Raw genomic sequence first — 20,697 nt, 5'->3', positions numbered from 1 at the left:
ACACAAACCAGAGGAGCACTCAGCTGTGGCAAGGGAGAACTGAACAGACAGAGGTGGTTTGCCTCTCTCTCCTCTCCTCCCTCTTTTCCTGCTCTTTTCTGAACTGCCTCATTTAGGAAACAAATATTGGATATTGCGTTGACCATGGAGCTTCTGAGACCCCATATTGCCCACCACCCTGCCTCTTAGGGGAGAGCTCCCTATTCAGGTAGACAGTTTCCCAGCATTGCCAACAAAAGGCACAATCCTGAATACTGTTTTGGTCACATCAGTTTTCCTTGGAAATGTGCAGCAATTTTGATTCCCCGTAACAACTGTTACAGCATTGGGCTTGCTTTAGGTAAGCGGAGGAGAAGGGAGGGTAGAGCACTAAACGAGATAAGTCCAGCTGCATGGGAGACAGAGCCTTAGGGAGATGAAAGACATCAGCTTGATCCACATGTAAGGCAAAAGCTAATGCAGGGCTGGCGCCCGCCTCTCTATTGTACTGAGAGCCTCCCTGCTGTGGCCCTCATCATGGTGGCTGGCAGTTATGTTGCAACCCTTCCAGCTCCTGACTTCTCCCTCTGTGGTGGGAAGCTGTGTTTGCCTCATCACCAAGAACAACTTCTTTCTATTCCTGGTTCTTTGCCTTGAGCTAATCTCTGAGAAAGGGCTGAGGTTTCTCAGCTCTATGCCTCTTAGGCTCCCTGTCCCAAGCCAAGTTTCTCAAGCCCTGAGAGACAATGCAGTCACTGTTTGACAGGAGCATCCATACTTCATGCCAAAGGATGCTGAGCCAAGTATGAGGCAACCCTACTGCATGCATCTCGCACAGCAGAACAGGGATGGCTCATACGCCACGCCTGCAAAGTCCCCATCCCCTGTACACTAGCCCTGGGACCTCTGAGGGATATCCGAGGTCAATACACAGACATTAGCCCTTCCCTCTAATGCAGTGTGGAGTTACCCCTTATCTTGCAATGCAACTTCACACTGCTCTTCTGCCACAGTTCCCATTCCTCTTAGCCTCAATCTGCATCTTAGGCTCATTCATTTTTGCTGCACCAGCTCAGATCTGCTGTACCCAGTGCTGTTCTGATCCCAAACCTTCACAGAAATCTCTCATCCTGGTGGAAATATCTGTTGATGATGGCTCCAGTTCCATGAGGAATGATTCTTAGCAACCAGTCTGACTGGTTAGGCATTGCAAGCCTGGTTTAATTCAGAGAAAGGAGATTTTTGAGCTTGCTCACTCAGAAATGCACAGGCTTTGTCCTTAAGTGAAAGACATGGGGAGTGGGAAATCACATATTTGCATAAAAATTCAGGCTATACACTTTCTGCTTTATTTAGTAAAATAAATGGAAAAGTTCATGTGACGACAAGCAACCAGTCTGTTCCTAATGTTAGTGGATCCCAGCATGGCACCAAAAGCAGAGAAAATGAGGGAAACAGATACCTGTGAACTACAAGCTTTATCTCTGATATTGCCCTTTTCCTATATCACACTTTGCTCCATCAGAGGTGACATGGAAGGACACAGTGTAGGGCAATACCAGATCTCCTGGAGTACTGAGAAGGAGAGATGAAGCCAGCAAATGAGAAGGGAGAAGAGATTCCTAGAGAGGACAGACAGCATATATGTACATAGCATGGAGATGGAAATCTGTGACTGATTTGGCCCTTTAATCCTACTATCTCAGGAATTCTTGAGCTGCGGAGCTCAGAAAACTCCTCATACACCAGAAACAGATAACTCTGGGCACAGTCATCCTGTTGGCTGAGAAAGAATCAGAGCTCCTCATTCTTCTCCTCACGTTCGTCTTCTTTCTAAAACACATTAGAGGCATGAAATCAGTTTTGACGTTGCTCAGTTTCTCAGCACAGCAATAAAAGGAAATAAACCCACTTAAACGCCTCCCTCTGCTGTCTATGCCACTGCCTTGCCTATTCCATTGCAGTTGCACAACACGGGGTCCTGACACACAAAGCCCCTGTGCTATAGTAGGATGAGCTTTGACAGAGAGAGAACTCTTAACACTGAATGAACATGGAGATTAAATTGTCCCTCTCCCAGCAGAGACCTCTGGTAGAGTCCTGAGCCCTCATCTGTGTAGTCTGTTCTGTCGCCTTCTTGATAGATTTCCTTCCTATCCATGCCACTGTCTCTCTGATCCTCTCTTATGTGCTGCCATCCACCACGCCCGTTCCCAGTGTCCAAAAGCACCCTTTACACTGTCTCGCCATCCCAGAAAAAAGATGCCTCACCAAGACCTTCACACATTTGCAGAGGTCAGTGAAGTCTTCTTTCTGTAGACTAGAAGGCAGAGGTCAATGAAGAAAGAGACTCTGCAAAGACATCCATCTCTGCTCTGCTCTAGATCTAATGCTTTTCTGATATTCAGGTGCAAATGAAAATGAAAGAGGTGGAAGGGGTGGGGAGGAATTCAAGGAACTGAAGTCATCTTCAAGAGCCCTGTGAGAAACAGCATCGTCCTACAAGATCCCCACTTCCTGTGGACTGTACAGGAGTCCCCCTTTACCTTCTGCATTCTTTGTAAGAAACGATTACAGAAGTCCTGTATACGCTCAACGGAGACTTCATCCAGAGTCAACACATCCTGCTCCTCATCTGGTGCATGGAATAAAGCCAGAGCTGGCAGCTGGGACTTCTTCAGTTTGAAGAATGACACTATTCGTTCATTGCTCTTCAAATTGCTGTCTAACAGGATAAAGAGAATCTGTGATGGAAATGGAAGAGGAAAGGTGAACAAAACAGAAACAGAGAGAGAGCAGATCCCCAAACCGTGATCATATGAAGATTAACAGTGATATTTTTATAAAAAGTTAAAGAAAACCTACCGTACTCTGTTAGGACAACACTTCCCTCTGCCATTATCTAACTGCTCCATGCAGTGCATTTTTCTGTATTTTATCAAGTCCAGACTTACACGACCAAACAAAGTGTCTGCTTTCACCCTCTTTAAAAATATATCTACAGTATGGCAGGAAGGCAGTCTCCGCTTCTATTCTCTTAATAGATGAAGAAACAAGATGTCTTTTATCCTAGTGGCACATGTAAAAGAATCTAACTCCTCTACTTGCATGATATTTGGATCAGGTATTCGCATCCATGCAAGACCTAGAGTGGCAGAGTGAAAAGGATTTTTGGTGTGTGGAGAATCAAACTCAATTGCAAGATTGTGGGAGTGAAGTATAGGGCAGCAGGAGCCTGCAAGGATAAGAACATGAGAGTACCAAACACAAAGGATGTATTTAAGTGAGCTTAAGTGAATATAAATGAAGATGCAATCATTTAGGAAACAGTTGTTGGCAAGACACCAATGTCCATACAGCCCAGCTCAGTGGAGGGTTGTTCATACCTGGGGAGACAAGCCCAACAATTAATAAGTCAGGATGAGAATAACCTACAGTTTTCTGGGATCACGAATAGTCTTGGACAGCAAGATCAAGCCAAGGATTAGGATTCTGCTGGGATGATTCAATAGTATGGATTTATCAGAATTGGTGACCAACTCCATGATTTTATTTTAAGGGTAAGTTTCAACTGAGATCTTATAGGTGCAGTGGGAATTGGTATAAATTTAAAATGTTTGAATCTGAAATATTATCAATAAAATATACATTTATCTCAAAAATATTTGTTAAATTATCTATTAATACTAGATACAAACATTACACATAAATTTTATAAAAGAAAATAAATGCAGCAATTGAAAATTTAATCCGATTAAATAGAATCCCTTGGCAGGTGACATCCAAGTCAATGAAACAAACATCCAGCTAACATGCATCATTTTAGCTTTTCTTTATCCTATGAAGTCTACTGGGCTTAGCATATTCAATGTACCTATGGACATGGATATGACTTAACATATAGAAGAAAAAAGAAGAGTTTAAAAAAAGAAAAGTAATGCAATGTGAAGATGATGTGCCCAGTTCCCAGGCTGTGACTCATGTTTTTCTTCCTTTTCAATCAAGAACACTCAAGTTAGTTCAAAACTTTTTTCTTCTCCAAAAATAAACTTGGTAAATCTCAAATTCTTTATTAAATTTATGTTCTATAAAAAACCGAAATATATCTGGAAACTTTCCTAGGCAACAGCCTATGGGACAGAGGGATAGTTAGGTTAGTGTAAGGTTTAATTGCAGATAATCACTTTGATACAGAGACAGGAACAACACTTTCATGGGATATGTGATATTTACCACTTGCAATTTCTCTTCCGAAAGTCAACTGTGCTCCAAGGGCAACACGCTAGTGAGCAGATTGGGGGAAACTCCTTCCAGAATGCTAAATTCATCCTTTTGCAGGATAAAACACCAAGCAAGAGAAGGGTCACAGGTCTAAGGACCTGATCTAAGAGGCTTTCAGCTGGACCAGCAATATTTATATTTTAGGGCTCTCCTTCCAACAAGCAAGCTGGAAACAGAGGCCAGTTTGGAGGGAAGCACTTTCAGAGGACTGGTACAGGAAATGGTATTACATTTTCACCAGTTCATTCACCAGCTTTTGGTTTTCTCTATGAAAGATTCATTAGACAAAAATGTTTTATTAAACAAGAGTTAAACAAGAAATTAATAAAAAAACCAAAGCATTTAGAATACCTAGGTTGTTAAATGTTGTCACTTTCCATACAAAATCTCCTCCACCTTTAAAAAAGATAAATAGCATTTTAAAATGGTAATATAAATAAATGTTAGTCAACATTCTTCAATGTACCAAGCTTCCAGCCTTTGTTAAAATTCCCAAAACTAAAAAGCTGTGCATATTTTATCCATTAATACAAAGAACAGGGTAAGAATAAAAGAGTAAGTTGTGCCAGAGAAGTTGTGGCTGCCCCGTCCCTGGAAGTGTTCAAGACCAAGTTGGATGGGCCTTTGAGCAGCCTGGTCTAGTGGAAGGTGTCCCTGACCATGGCAGGGAGGTTGGAACTTGATGATCTTTAAGTTCCCTTCTAACCCGAACCATTCTATGATTCTATGAATCTTCCTTAGCAAAAGGACAGGCCATGTATCCTATGCTGGATGTGCTCCAGCGGTCCCCCCCAAGGCTTGTGTGGCCTCAAAGTCACGCCTGTGAGGCAGTCTGTAAGGTACAGAGTACTGAGAGCACAAGCACTGGAAGCCTGGTCTCCTCAGCAGCTGGAAACCAAGCAGGTTTCTCAATAGGAACATTTCCATGATAGGTGCCACCTAGTGGAACTGGCATTTTCTTCTAAAGAATTTATTTTGTTCAGAGATTCCCAGACAGCTCTAATCATAAAGAATGAATGCAGTGACCATGGAAAATTATACTGACCACGAGACAAGATTCGCCTTGCTTAATTTCTGCCATCTAGATCTTAAGTCTTTTCTCAGCCAGTCATCTAAGCAACCTCTACAATAACTGGTACACTAAATGGCACTTGATTCCACTTATTTTACAAGAGGAGGAAGGACATGTGTGTCCTTCTCTACCAGTACTAAAAAGAGCCTAAAGCCTTAGCTCAGACAACTTACCAAAGCTATAATTCACCAAAACAACTCCCACTTATGATGACAACTCTTCCACTGCTGGAAACCAGGAAGTTCCATCCAAAACAGAAAGTTCATTTTTATTTTATACTATGCTGTACGATAGCTGTTTGTTTCATTTCTGAAACGATTCTTTTCATTTTGTATCAATCTTCTTGCCTTCAGAGGTCTGCTGCTAGAGCCAGTGACGGATTTCCTGCATGGATGAGGAACTCCCAACACAAATTCTCCCCTCCACATATGATAGTCCAAGAACACAGAACCCAGTGTGATATCATTTGTGCACTGTCACCTGCAATAAGCTCTCTTTCAGAAAATTTTCTACACTGGTGCTGTCTTGGTGTCTTGACAACTTGATTCCTAGCCCAGTGCTTTTAGAACATCGAGTTCCCAGTAAATACTAAGATAAGGAATGATGTTATTGCCCAAGGAATTAAAGTTAATTGAAAATAGTACTGCAGTGGTAGAAACCAACTTGATGTTGCGTAGTTTCTCCTCTAAGGAAGACAAACAGGAAGGATGATCAAGCCTCATGTCCAACATTTGACTTTGAACTTCATGGAGCTGCAACCTTCATTCTTTGAGGAGACTGTATAAGCAAAAAGATGAAATTCTGAAGTTTGAGTAATTTCTTACACAGCTTACATAGTACCTCAAAGCAAAATGAAAACATGAGTCATGAATTTAAAAAAAAAAAAAGCAAGCTACAAAAACAATTTTACTGTAGATATCTGTTAAGTGACGTAGACAACCCTTATTTACAGGTTCCCATGTTTATGGCTAAAAGAGGCATCTCTAAATATTACTTCTCTCAGTTCTGGAGCCATTAATGCCTGACAAGAAAAATAAAAAGTGTATGAATGACTGTCTGCAAGAGAAAGTGCACCTTTCATTTCCATGGAAGAACTCCTGAAGGACTCTCAGGAGTTTCTCAGAACCCATTTCTAAATGGGCCTACATATGAATTAAAAGGGACTTTCCAAACATCTCCACCCAAATCATTTTGACATTGTAAACCAGTTATATCAGTTGCAGCAAAAGCTGCTTTTGTTATTCCCAGCATCACCTTCTTGAAACCTGAGCAAACACTCAGGAGGTACACCAGCTCTGTGTGTCATGTTATACTCTGATACTGTGGAAAGAAAACTGAAGATGCTGATGCTATTTTGGCTCAGCAACGCAAACCCTGACATTTCCTTTCCAGCAGAAAGCCTGGACTCTTGGCAGTGCTTTCTCACATAAGCACATCTTTGATTGCAGTGGGATCCTTCCAAGAAGGCTGGTGGATTCACTCCTGCAGCTGCAGTGCTCTGAGCCCTGTCTGTTCACTGTTACCCACCCACAATTGTTTCTTAAAGTCTGCTGTAAAAGTACCATATTTCTTCTTATTCTTGTCAGCTCTTGCTGGCTTAGCATCATCTAACATTCATACTTTCTTCTCCAGCATTTTACAGCCCCCAGGTTCCACGATAAAATCTAGTGGAATCTAGACTGTCTTCAGACACTCACTGCGGCTCAGGGTGCAGTTCAAGCCATTTTCAAATAATGGTCCTCTCCACACAGCCTCATGGATCCTCCAGCTGAAAGTCTCAGCTTCCTCTTGGGCAAAAATGAAAAGATCATAAACCAGAGATGAATGGACCATAATCCAGGAACTGAAATCTCCTCATGATCCATTAATGGTTGGACTTGATGATCTTAAGGTTGTGTTTTCCAACTTACATGATTCTATGATTCTATGATTTTCTTCACTCTTGGGGTCAGTCGCTCAGCGGCAGCCGTTCCCCTTCATCTCTCTATCAATCCAAGCAACAAGTTTTTCTTCTCCTTCCACCTGGTGACGACAATAACAAGGACTCCTCTTCCCTCAGAGTGCAGCAGAGATATGTGAAAGGATCAGTACCCCTTCTCCTGCTTGGGAACGCTCTCGAGGCTCTGTCTGTGTTCTGCACTGGCATCGTGGAGAAGATGCAACACACGCTGAGTCTCCCCACACTGTTCCAGCACGCTGCAGTCATTGTGAAGCGCTGCTGGACGCAGTGGTACATGCTCTCAGGGAGCCTGAACACCTCTCCACTGCACAGCAATGATTCCTTGCTCAAACCACTGACAGCCCTCACCCCACAGTACAAACAAGCCTTTCATCACCAGCCCAGAGGTTATGAATTATTCGCTGGTAATCCTGAAAAAAACTCAAGTCAAGAATCTTGCATTTATTCACAGACAATTTGCGGGCCACAAAAAGGCAAAATCTACTCATTACTTTACTTGTTTTGAAGAAAACCTTAGTTAACTCGGTAGCCCTGACAACAGACAACTCCTCTTAGGAAAACGAGCCAGCAGAGATTTCCATGGTATAGTGCGGTGGCTGCTTCTGATACCCAAACTAATTCATGTCTTTCTACATGACAGAGCAATGGAGATAAACCTAAGTGGTCTTATTGCTCTTCTTACTCCAGATCTAAGACCCAAACAGAGGGATCCGAGCTCTCTCTTACTGCTTTGTAAGAGGGCAGTCCAAATCACGATTTACTCCACAGAGTGCCACTCCTTTGGGAAAAACAATTTATTAGACTCCTTTTTGAAGTCCCTTCACCTACATGTCCTGCAGTACCACTCCAGTAAAGTGGAAAAAATTAGTTAAATCCCACATCTTTAATCTCTATATTTTACTCTGGCAAACCTCTAGACTGATTCAGTGGGAAACTTGCCTGCACAAATGAAAAAAAGTTAGATTTGGCTTGCTGGCAATTCATAAATTGTCTGGACTTCAGTACAACATTTTATCCAATGTTTTGTGAAGTATTTCTAGGAAAATTATTCACATTTTGACAGATCTAGGCATGTCACATGAAGAAAAAACTCGCTGCAGCTGCATCAGCAAAGGATAGTGATGCTAAACAGCAATGTGCTGTGTTAGAATAGTTAGCTGCTCAGGTGAGACCTGAATCAGACTCTGCTGCTCATGGAGGACAGTGGTAATGGCGTCACTATAACACACATCTCACATGAGAAGGCTGGAATTTTTCAGATAAATGAGTCTTCTTTTATCTTCATGTATTCATCAAAGCAAAATACTTTTGAAGAGACCTTTTGACTTTGATGCATGGTTTCTGCCTGGGAGGGAAAGATGGCAAGGTCCAAAGTAGTCCTGCCATAAACAAGTCTCAAGACTTTTGAGGGTGCACGGATCTGAGGAGGCCCCTCCATTTGAAGATGAGGATATAGTTGACATTTAATCTGCCGCTTCAGTACCACAAACAGATGCACGCGGACGTTCTTGTTCTCAAACCCTAACTCTTTCCAGCTCCACTCTTCTGCCAGGAAGATCTCTTCCACTGCCTCTCAGCTCAGCCTTCCCCGCTGCTATGATCTTCTGCCCCCTCCCATCTGCTGTTCTCCCTTGCCCCAAATGCCTTCCTGTTGTTCACAATCCTCCTGTGCTTGGCAGTTCCTTCCTCTGTTCCCTGGACACAAATTCCCCTGTAATCCAGCTGCTGGCAGAGAATCAGCCATGGGAAGATTTATTATCTGGGGAGCCCTGCCCATAGAGGGGTGGGAGCCAGGCGAAATTTCTCTGAAAGACCCCATCTGTCCCATCACCTTAGTGCGGAAAATCCGACAAACCCATTTGCGACTCCTTTAAAATAGCTGTTTCCCCAGGATCCAACCAGAAGGCAACGGGTTAAGAAGCACCATGACAGTAATTGCCGTCTGGTCACTTATATAATGCTCCTTGGCATATTGCAGGCTGTATATACAAAATCACCTCTCACACCAGTGGAATGCAACCATCGCCAGATTGAAGTGCAGCAGCTGCTTGTCATCTCCCAGTGCTTCTGGACCAGAAGCAAGGAAGCACATAATGTCCCACTGAGGGTGCAGAGGAGCAGGATCACAGAACCATAGACTCACAGAATCACAGAGTGGTTTGGGTTGGAAGCGACCTTACAAGATCATCTAGTTCTAACACTCTTGGCATGGGCAGGGACACCTCCCATTAGACCAGGTTGCTCAAAGCCCCATCCAGCCTTGTCTTGAACACTTCCAGGGATACAGAGGATATTTTCCCCACGAGGAGGCAAACTGGCAAAAGGTGAACAGATCCAACCCCTCCACTTAATTATGCAGCTGATCCTCTTTTCCTGGCATTTGGCCTTTGCTCCCCTAATGCACAGAGAAGGAGATTCTGTCCTCCCCATCCACGGCATAAATCGTGTTCTCCCTTTTTTCTCCCTAATGGCTCCCCTTCCTCTCTGTTTGGACTTACCTTCCCCTTGAAGAGCTCCGCTGCAGCCCGATATTTGCGCATTCGTTCAGGGTGCTTTGGGGACATCTTGTCTGTGATCAGAAGGAGGTGAAGCTGGAGTGAACTCTGCATCACACCTATTGCCGTCTGCCGAAAACATGGCCAGCACAGACAGAGAGAGAAACACACAGAGACAAGGAGTCTGAGAACATTCCATCTGCATTGGATGCACTGCCAGAGGGACATCAATCTTCGTGCTTCAGCTGAGATATCTTTGCAAATCAGCCTCACAAGCAGAACAGCTTTCTTTAACGCAGGATTGATTCAATCTGGGTTCTTTATGGAAGCATTTAACCTCCTGGTTTTCTTACTCCCAAGACAAGAGTCTGAAGACCACAAAGGTTCATCACCTGCCTTGGGATGGTCAGTGTCCAGGTAGGTGGACTGCCTGGATACAGCAAGCAGAAGTCTAGAGGGCAAGGAAACGGACAGGGAAAGCCAGCAAACACCGAACGTAAGGGTGACCTTCTGAGGTCCAGCACCCGGCCAAAACAGGAGCAAGAAAGTGGGAAGGATTTGTAGTGTTAGGGTTGGTGTCTCCCCTTGTTTCCTTTCTTTAGCATTTAGCTGTGTGTAGGATGGGGATGAGTTTCAGCGACCCCAAGGCCTGGACATTCCGGAGTGCCGAGCGTTAAAACTGCCTCTGCAGTGGGAGAGGACGTGGCTGTCCCTCGTCCCCTGAGCAAGGGCCAAGCAGGCAGCACACACTGGCCCCTCTGTGAGGAGACGGGGCTGGCACTGCCCAAGGAGCTGCCGCACCATCTCCAGGCTCTCACTCACTCACTCACTCACTCACTCGCTCGTCATCTCACTTCTCCTCCTGCCCGCTTCCTGCAGCCTCTCCCTCAAACCAAACAGCAGCCGGGCCAGACCTGCTGCCTCCCCTCTGCCACCGAAACCACGGAGGCGCAGACAGGGCAGCTCCCCGCCAAGCGGGAGCAGAAAGTTTCCACACGCTCCAGGAGCAATAAGGAAGGGGTCAGGGAGTGCATGTTGGCAAGAGCCAGGCACTGCAAAGCATCTAATTTTTGGCAGCGGGGACTCTGCCGTTAGCCTAATGTTTATCAGCCATTTTGCATCCCTTCGCTGCTCTGGTGAGAAAGTGGGGCAGTGCTCTGGTGGGCAGAGGGGGCAGGGGGAAGTAGAGGGGGTGCAAACCAAGGCTGTAGAGCATTAGAAGACCTCATGGGAGAGGACGGGGCTGAAGGTGAGGGTGAAGACAGCCAGCACCAAGGGCCACGACAAGGCTGGGCTGAGAGCAGGCAGGGCTGGAGCCACAGTTCCTCCAGCAGCTCCGCACAAAGGTGTGCCTGTCCACGCAACCTTGTGCAAGAGCCATCAGCAGAGCTCATCAACACGGCTGGGTCACATCTGACTCTCCTGGAAAGCACACAGGGGAAGCATTGCCTAAAAATGCCTAAAGTATGTGGGCGAAACAGTAAGGGCCCCAGGACAGGGAGAAAAACTCTTGGCAGCACTCCATGTGATCCACGTGACCCCAGCCTCTGCAGCATGCTTAGATGTAAACAGCATATGCACCGGGAATAAATATTTATGGAAAACCAAGCTCTATTAGAGGAACTGGGAAGGCTGGGGACTGCAGGAGGCACTGTTAATTCCAGCACCTTGATAGGACTCCAGAGTGTCAGGGAAAAAAACTGGAACATGTGTACTGATAGTCAGGGTGGAGGGGACCAGCTGAACAGCTCAGGACTTCTCAGTCAGGGAGACAGCCTGGCTGCTGAACAGGACACCATAGAGGGAGAGCCCAAAGCATCAGCAGAAATACAAGAATAAAGTGCCGTGATCTAACGAATTGCCAAAAAATGCAGTGGAGGCTCCAAGGGTTCAGAAGGCCTGGGCGTCTATAAAGATAACAAGAACATTCCCGCTGACATGACTTGGGTGTTCTCAAAGGGCTGTAAAGACAACGGGGCAGGATATAGCTTTTCTGTCCCCAGAAATATTCTGTGATTTTGAAATGTTTTTTTCACATCCCTTATCGAGACAAAAAAACAAATCCACTTTTTTTTTTTAAAGAAAAAAGAAAAAAACAGAACTCCTACAGTATTTCATTCTGGAAACAAAATGTTGCACTTCCAAAACAAAATGCTCCCTCAACTGGCATGCTGCACCTGAGCTGGGGAATGTGGCCGCCCCCTTAGCTGATCCTTGGCACGGTTTTAAAAAAGTATAGCTTTGAAACAGGTTGGGCCATTCTTGTTTGATGAAATTGAGCTTGTTCAGCACTGCTGCAACTACTCAGAATTCCACAAAAGACCCCATCAGCCATGATAAAGTCCCAGACTTGTGGCCATCTGAGCTTCTAAGACCTTTTGGCTCCACAGCAATGAGCCCAGTGAACTGCTGAGATTTCAGAGGAGACTAAATCCTTGGTCGTCCTCTACAGGGGAGAGTCACTGGCACCTAGTGACTGCTAGTCAGGTGGGTGAGCTAATGAAGATGGCCAACATGGAAGTATCCTATGTCTGATTTTTGTTGTTGTTGTTGTTGTTGTTGAACTGATGAATTCTAGAGTAAGGGATAGAGGCGATGGGAAAAATTTTGCTTGGGAAGTTTCCAACCGTCTCTTGAATATGCCTTCAAATAGCCAGGCTTATGTCAAGTCCTATGTGCTGGGTGATAAAGAAAAACCTGCCTTCTGGGAGTAGGTCACTCAAGTTTCCATGTTTCTCAAGGTTTCTCAGCCAAAGAGAGGGTACCATGTCTGAGCAGGGTCTGCAGGCACGCCATGACATGGCAAATGCCCATGGAAGGAAGTAACGCTGCCATCAGGAGTGGTAAGAAGTGGAACTCTCTGCCCATCAACACCCCAGATTTATTGGAAGTGTAAAGGAACCGCCATGCCTCCATTCCCTACGCCCCCAACTGCCATGCCCCACTCGCATGCCCCAGCACAACATCTGCTCCCACTTCACACATGGAGTAGCAGCAAAGAGTTGTGTGGCTTCCCCAAACACATCCACACCATTGCCACAACCCTTGCACACATCTGGGCATGCAAACTTTTGGTCCAGAGGACACCCATGAGGAGGAGATCAAGGGCCAGGGTGAGGGCTGTGGGGAGCTGGTAATTACCACAGGGTTGTACTCTGTCACCAGGCGGAGCTCATTCATCCGAACGAAACGAGTCATCTTCTCAGCATCAACATCTTTGTCGTTCATATCCATATCCCTCCGGTCATTGTCCACCTGAAGACATGCAAAGACACCTACAGTCACAGCTGTCCTCTCCTCTCAGCAACTTCTCCAGAGGCGCTGACGGTAGTCACTCATGGAGACACCCACCCCTTGGGACGCCACCTTCCTCTCACCACATAATTCCCATTTCTAGACGTCCAAAACAATTCGACCTACAGAGATCAGCCTGCATTTCAAGATAAGGATCTTCCGCACTCCTTCAGTCTCCTAAGGACAAGGCAAACTCATGGCATAATAGAAATCACTGAGGACTCCAGACATCCTTACAGTATCAGCTCCTGATGCACTGGAGACAGGGAGGATTAGCTGATAAACTATTCTAGGCGTTGTGGGGAGAGATCATTAAGTAGCCTAACTTTTGCATCACATCGATTTTGGCTTTACATCGCTTTTTTAAATCTTCATCTGCTTGTTCTATTTCTTCTACAAGTAATAAACATTGGCATAGGCGTATATGGATTTCCTGGAAACATTGTGCAAGCAGGAAATCTCTCCAATAAAAAGAGTATTTTTTTTTTCAGTACAGCAGAAAAAAAAAAAAAGAAAAAAAAAGTCAATCCCAGCACATTTTAGTTTTAGAGGAAAATCCATCCTGCCACACATCTCCCCACACTTCACCCCCTTGCCTAAACGATGTGATTTTATTGAGGTTTGCTTGACCTGGCAAACAGAGAAAAAGCAGGCCACCACTGAATGGTAGCTAAACCACCCGATGGAGCAGAGCCGCCGTGCAGCGACACCACGGGACATGACTGAGTTGAGCCATGGGGATGCTGGGCTCTGACAAGCGACAGGATCAAAGTCTGAGATTTGAAGGCCTTTGATGCACGTGTTGAATGAGGTTCTTGGGGCTGAGGAAAAGTCCACGTGCACACCCTAGATTTTATTCTCTGCATCTGTACGACCTCTGAAAGATCTTGTGTTAGTTTTTCCAGTGGTGTGCAGACATCTGAAGCCCTTTTTGCTGTTCTGTGGTCATGGGCAAGGTCTTTGATCTGGTAGGGGGTCACAGCGCCCTGTGTGGCAATCCAAACTGGTGCTTTTCGGACTGTGCTGCCCGATTCCTCTCACGGATTTGCTCCTGCATAAAATGAAAGGGCAGCTCTGCTCAAGTAAATGGGATCAGGGCAGTGCAACACCTTGGTGGGTGAGATCAGACAGGCCTTGGGAACCAATCTAAAGCACCCCAGACTCCACAGAAAGTCTTTCCTTGACTTTCATGGGCTTTTTGGAAACACTTGATATCTGTTTTGAGATAATAATATCCTAAATCTGCGCTCAACTTTTATGATTTCAAGAAAATAAGGCTGGAAAATATTCTACATCTAATAGTTGAAGCTCTGATCAAAATGTCTTCATCACACTATATAATCAGCTTATTAGCATCTGTTAATTATGTTCTTTTTAGGTCTATCGGGACAGATTCCTCACTAGAATAAACCAGTTTCCCTCTGCTATATGCAAAGAAGTCTCACCAGTTGACAGCAGCTCCTCCTACTACTGTAATTATCTTTTAAACATCTAAGCATTCTACATGTTTCATACTCTGCAAAAGCAAAGAAGAAATGAGTTTATGCCTCTGATTCACTGCTATCCTGGTCACGCATCTTTGTATTCTTCAAACGGGTATTTTACTCCAAGTTCCTCTCTCAGTTCTTTTTTCTTTTCCTTTTAATCTCTGACCCCTTACTCCTACACAGTATTCAGCACAGAATAAAAGGAAAAATAATGTGTCTGAATAACTTAATTTAAGAAAAACTGACAATTAGACAAGTGAATTGTCAACCACATTTGAACCTGACTAGTGTGTTAGTTTCTTGGTTGTGTTTTTTTTCCTATTAAACAAGAGTTCAGCTGCAAAAACTGGACTATGAACAAAGAATATTCAATATAATCCAACTTCGAACAATCCAGACACTTTCTTTTATCAAGCAGCCTCCCAATGCAGTCATCCTCACTATCTGCCACAGCGCAAAAACAAAGGATCTTTTCAACATTTTTGGAAGAAAACCACCATGACTAAGAACCAAAACTGAGATGGGTGTTGCTTCAGATTGCAACATCTGCACATAGCAAATAAAAGGTTAACTAAAAGCACCTGCCTACCTATTGCTCACTCTTAGATCATTCTCTTTGAATTATTTGGATAATGCCAGTGGTAAACATGGTGCAGGAAATGATGAGAAAGGGGAACAAACTGACTTTGTCCAACCTTCGTACAACCCGGATGTAGAACTTGGCCAAGCTGCCACCTTTCGTTTCCCTAGTGTGTCTCCATCCTGCCCACCCACCCTGTGTGCTTAGAGCTCTGGCGACACAACACTTCATGGGCTTTTAGGACATCTTGTGCTACCTAGGGCCCCTCTCCTCCTCAGACACACCCCACTCTCCGGTTTTTGAGTGCCACACTTGTGTGAGAAGGGGCAACACAAGGAAATTTGATATAACCAGTAGAATACTTGCTCTTAGCTTTTGTCGGTACTCTTGAGCCAACTGCACAGCCCTTCCCAATATACCTTCAAATTCAGTGAGGCACCAGCACTTACGGCTGGAGTCAACAAAGATTTGATCTTGCACGGCATTCGTCCGCAAGAAACTGCAAAGTAACATTTTTAATGGGCCCATGCCCAAAGCGTATTTAGGGAATAACTCTAAACACCAAGGTATAGGAGTCAGAAAAGAGTGTTTAGGATTTCTTTTGCTGGCAGAGCATCTGTAACTGCAGAGACCCAGCCTGGATCTGGTTTCAGTCACAATGGAAAAGCTGTGCACCCAGGGAGACAGCTTTGCCTGCCTGAAGTGACACTTGGCAAGATTCGATATCAAGCCTGCTGGGTTGATCCATTGTAACGTGGCCTTTAGATGCTTTTCATGTGTCTCAGGGGCCTTCCCAAAACCACGGAAACCCCATCCAACCAACACTGAGCTCCGGGCAGGTCACTCAGAAACACAAACATCATTTTTTGCAAAACACTGGGGGCTGGACCAGATCCACAGGAGGTCTTAAAATGGAGAATCTTATCAAGTGTAATATGTGTTGCGTGTCACAGTGATGGGCACTTTGCAAGTGAAAAGCAAAAGACATCTCTGGGGCAGGACATGTTCTTTAGGTGGGCAGGCGGAGTGACTGTCAATGACAAGCCTTTTTTTTTTTTTTTGTGGCTTGCTCTGAGGTGAGATGAGCAGCTTTAATCTTCTTCTTTATCACCACTGGCCAGAGATTGCATCGCTTCTGTACTGTGACGGTGGGCAGTTTTTAAGCGCTTGCCCTAGAGCCCCCCTCCCCCAAAACCAGGGGGCAGGGGAACCCCTAAACCAGCGCGTTAATTTTTACAGACGCAGCCTTTTGCTGCACGGCGTCGTGTTTCCCGGGGAGGGACCTGCTCCCCGGATCCCACGGCACCCCCAGCCCCCTCAGCACCCCCACCACCCCCACTACCCCCCTTCCCACGGCCGCGGCCCCACGCACCCTGCGGAAGATGGTGACGGTGTTGGCCGCCACGCCGTAGTGGGACAGGACGGCGGGGCTGCTGCTGAGGCCGAACGGCACCTCCGGGATGCGGCCGGCCGCCAGGCGAAACTGGGACGCTTCGGGGCCCTCCGGTTCCTGCGGAGGGAGAGAAAAATTGGGGGGGGGGGGGCAGGGGGGGCGAAGGGGGGGTGAGGAGCGGAGCCTCCCCCGGGCACCCCCGTCGTCCCCCGCCGCCGCCGCCCGCCCGCAGGTGGTGCGAGGGCGACACCTAGCGGCCGCCCGGCGGAGCCGCCCCCACTCCCCCCCCGCCCGCCGCGGCCCGGCGGGGGAGCGGGGGGAGGGCAGGGAGATCGCGGGGGCAGCCAAAGGGAGGGGGAGCCCGGGGTGGGGGGGGGGGCGCGCCGGGGTAAGCGTGTTTCTCTCCTCGTTGTCACCATGCCTGCGTGGAGGCATGCTGCAGAGATTCCCCCCCCCCCCCCCCGCCCCAGCCCTCGCCCCCCTGCCCCGCAACCAGCTCTCCTCCCGAAATCGGGGGAGTCAGCCGGCGGCGATGCCGAGGTAGCTGTGGCAGGAATCGCGCCTTCCATTTCTCCCAAGCCTCGCTTCTCGCCCCCACGCTCACAGGTAACGCAGGTGATGATGCGAAGCCCTAGAGATCTTAAAAGAGAGGGGAGAAACCCAGCATCCGCACATAGCACACTTAAATATATATACATGTATACACACACACATACACGCACATATATATGCGTGTCTCTGTCTGTATAATAAATATATAAACCCATAATTTTTAGAATAACCCTGGTTCTGGAGTCAGGGCTTTCTAATTTTTAAACACCTTGCATTAACAGTATCCCTGTTCCTTTTAAAAAGGTTTCTTAAAACATCCTTTGAAAAATAGCTAATGCAGCTACGTCGAAGGATAGAAATGTGCAGTTTCTCAGTAATTTGAGGTTCATTCTCTTTTTTGCAGTGCGAGCATTAGCTACAGCCCTAGCATGTGCCAAAGCCTCCCTTGCAATTCCCATTCCCAACTTTTCTTTTGAGTGATGTATTTTCGATGCTTCTACTTATTGGGTTTAAATTCTCAAGACACAGTCTCTGCTTGGAAATTGGTTTGTTTTTCTTTTTGGTTTGAACCGTCAGCTCAGCCCAGAGAGAATGGAAAACAAAATTCTTCCTGCATTCAAAGAAAAACAACTCTTGTGACTTGTTTTGGAAATGCCAGCACACTGACATGGCTCTGGTGAGAGCGCTAAAGCCTGCGGTGGGAATAACCTCACTGAGTTTTGGAGCATTCCTGGGAAAGCTGGGGTTTAATCAGGCCAAGCATGGCCCTTTCTCGCAGACACGCAGGGTTTCTGGAGCAGCGTGCTGTTTTTCCATCATGGCATGCTGTTCCCAGTCAGGGAGGCCGTGCTCATTAGACGGGGAGCTTGCCGAGCTGCGCTCTGCAGTGAATTGAAAGGCTGCAGCAGAGAAATAATTTATGGGGAACAGAGAACACGGACATTATTTGGATGAATATACTCTCAGGCAGAGAGCCAAGACAAGCCCTCATGGCACACATACGTCTTTATCCACCGTTTAAATGCAGCCCTGTCGTGCTTCAGGCACTGAATGCCTGACACGTCGCTGGCGGCTGCCCCGCGCTCCTGGCAGCCGGGGCTGTCCCCACGCTGCAGGATGGCACAGCCATCCCTCCCTGCCCCGGGACCCCGCGTCCTCTCGACTCCGATGAATGAAATCCTGCAGCCGGAGGGAGGCCACGGTGGCACAAGACACCAGCGGTTATGGCCTCACTTTGTTTCCCCCGGCAAGAAGCCACGGTCCCCTGCCTGTAGCTGGGCAGGAGGCTCCACGCCCCTGGGGACAGCCCTGCCAAAACCCAGGCCAGCTGCCCCAGGGGAAGGGGGCTTCTGGTCTGTGCACTTTCCTTCTACGTGTGCAGATTGCCTGGCTGGTTTGCAGGACTGCAGCACTGCACAAAAAGCAACCCCGGAGGAGCTCTGAACGCCTGCAGGCGCCAAACTCAAGGCCGCTGCTGCTCTGTGATCAGTGCTTAGCAAAAGCCCCCCGGGGCAGAAGCCTCCAGCGCTCACACACTTGTTGCTGCTTGTGCTGCAGAGGCAGAAGAATCGGTCCTCGCTCTGTGCTGGCTGTGATGTGCCATGGTCCTACACCAAGCCCCCTCTAGGTTGCCCTCCATCCCCAGGCACGGGGCAGGAGGAGGAAGGAGCTTGCAGAAAGGAGTTGTTTTTGAAAGGATGACATCTTCTCTGACAGAAGGCATGAGGTAGTGCGTGGGCAGCAGAAGCCCAGGGTGGAGCTCAAGGAAAAGGGGGGAAAAAGGTGCACCTCGGGAACCTTAAAAATTATGAGGATCCTGTTAAAGAGGCCTCTGTTTTATGGTGCTCTAACTCAATAAATATTTTTGTCCTGTTTCCAAAGGAAAAATACTCATGCCTGGGGGGCAAGCGGCACACACCCATCAGTCACTCTAATACCTTTGGCTGAATTCAACTGAATTTAGAGACAGTGAGCAGAGATCCCAAGGATATCAACTCCAGGGAACGAAGCAGCAAGACAGAGAGATCATGCCTATACCTTCCCTGGGAGGAGGCTGCGGCTTGAGCCCAAATCCTCTTGGACTTCAGAGGACCCACACCAATGCTGCTCCATAAAATGCAGTTTCCTCAGCCCCGTTGTGCAGGCAGTGCCTTGCTCTGTCTTTGCTGACTGAAGCAAACAACTGACGGTCCCACTCACCCCTTACGAGCACCATTTCTCTGCCACCCATGTTCCTGTTTTGCTTCCCCCGCAGCACTTCCCTCTTTCCTGCTCCAGGGCTCCTACGACCTCCTTCACCTTCCTCCCTTGCTTCATCTCCCTTTCTACACACAGACCAAATTCCTGGCATTCTCCTTGTGGCCTGTCACCAAATCCCTCCACGTGCCTGTCACAGCCCCAGCACCTTTCAGGACAGAAGCTGCCTTTGGAAGGTGTTTAAGCCACGTCCAGCCCCATGCTCCTGTCAGGGTGGGATAGGGCTCACAGCTGGGGCAGGGGAGGTGCTATGAACACACCTGGAAGAATCCAATGACAGCCACCTCCGCACCGCCGATGAAGGCTTCGGCGTCTGCGGTGCTGCTCAACAGGACAGGCTTCTCTGCAGTGCCAGCTGAGCCTGGAGAGGAGATGTCAGGGTCGGGTAGAGGGTACACAAAGAGCAGCTCAAAGGGGCTCCCCAAACACGCACGCAAGCATCCCACCCCTCACATGCCCACCCACACGCCTCTCCTGCAAGCTCAACATGCTTGCACAGCACGCTCTAGGTAAGACCTGGCATAAGGAGGACTCCCCACAGCAGATACATCCTTTTCCCTGAGCCAGGAGGAAAGCTCACTTACTGTGGGATGCAGAGCCACCGTCTCCAGCACACCCTGTTGGGAAGCCCCCGGTGAGCAGGACGATGAAGAGGCACAGGAAGACGGAGGTCGCCATGGTGTCAGCTTGACTTCTCCTTGCCGTGCCACCCTGCTCTGGTCCTTTCTTCAGCGAAAGACACGTCAGCTGCTGCAGGGGCCCACAGTCACTCCCGGGACAGTGGGAAGGGAGCAGCTGGCCCAGGGCGAAGCTCCAGAGATAACAACCTGGCCAGGAGAGAGCCCCTGCCTGCTCTGCAGGCACCAGCCTTGGAGATCCTCACCAACACTGCCACCAGCACATCCTCACCCACAGCACGGGACATCTCAGCTACCCTGCACCTGTGTGACTTACCTGTGGGTAAGAACATGACTCCATACAGAAGGAGCCACTGCACTTCTCCAAGCGCTGGGTCCCAGAGGGGCCGATGTTCCCTGGTGCTTGGCAAGCGGCGCAGCCACTGGGACGTGCAGCTCTTATATTGGCTCTGGCTATGGGGAACAGCTGCTATGGTAAGCATTAAACATGAAAAGGCCATGATATAGTCCCCATGGCTCATTCAGGTGCCACCTGGGATAAGGCAGGGGCTGACTACCCCTGGAGTCTACTTCCATCACAGGCCAGACTTTGGGCTTCAAGTAAGGATTCATGAAACACCGAAAGGAAGCAGCTCTGAAATAATTTGCCTATAGTTAGGCTGATGTTTTGAAGAGGAGGGCTATTTCCCTTCTGAAACATGCTTTTAAGC

The 20,697-nt window shown here is 47.4% G+C and overlaps 1 protein-coding gene across 1 annotated transcript; it reads right to left on the bottom strand.

The window, feature by feature from the left end:
- Nucleotides 1-697: 697 nt before the first annotated feature.
- ERP27 (endoplasmic reticulum protein 27) lies at nucleotides 698-20,319 on the bottom strand. The gene is made up of 8 exons (XM_074572526.1): nucleotides 20,304-20,319; nucleotides 19,934-20,176; nucleotides 19,610-19,710; nucleotides 16,521-16,658; nucleotides 12,929-13,042; nucleotides 9,791-9,916; nucleotides 2,526-2,723; nucleotides 698-1,812 (listed from the first exon to the last, which is right to left on the bottom strand). The coding sequence occupies exons 1-8, from the start codon at nucleotides 20,317-20,319 to the stop codon at nucleotides 1,774-1,776; spliced, it is 975 nt and encodes a 324-aa protein (XP_074428627.1). The 3' UTR covers nucleotides 698-1,773.
- Nucleotides 20,320-20,697: the final 378 nt, after the last annotated feature.

Source organism: Larus michahellis, chromosome 1, assembly GCF_964199755.1.
Source record: "Larus michahellis chromosome 1, bLarMic1.1, whole genome shotgun sequence".
In the NCBI taxonomy this organism is placed as follows: Eukaryota; Metazoa; Chordata; class Aves; order Charadriiformes; family Laridae; genus Larus; species Larus michahellis.
Note: the sequence above shows the minus strand (reverse complement) of the source record. Positions and strands in the feature narration are given on the sequence as shown.

Bases quoted from the DNA above. Each gene is read 5' to 3' on its own strand.
- ERP27 (XM_074572526.1), bottom strand. The intron at 16,659-19,609 runs GTGTGTTCATAG...CTCCCTCCGCAG, and splicing joins CTGTCATTGGATTCTTCCAG to GAACCGGAGGGCCCCGAAGC. The intron at 13,043-16,520 runs GTGCGTGGGGCC...GCATGTCTTCAG, and splicing joins CCGTCACCATCTTCCGCAGG to GTGGACAATGACCGGAGGGA.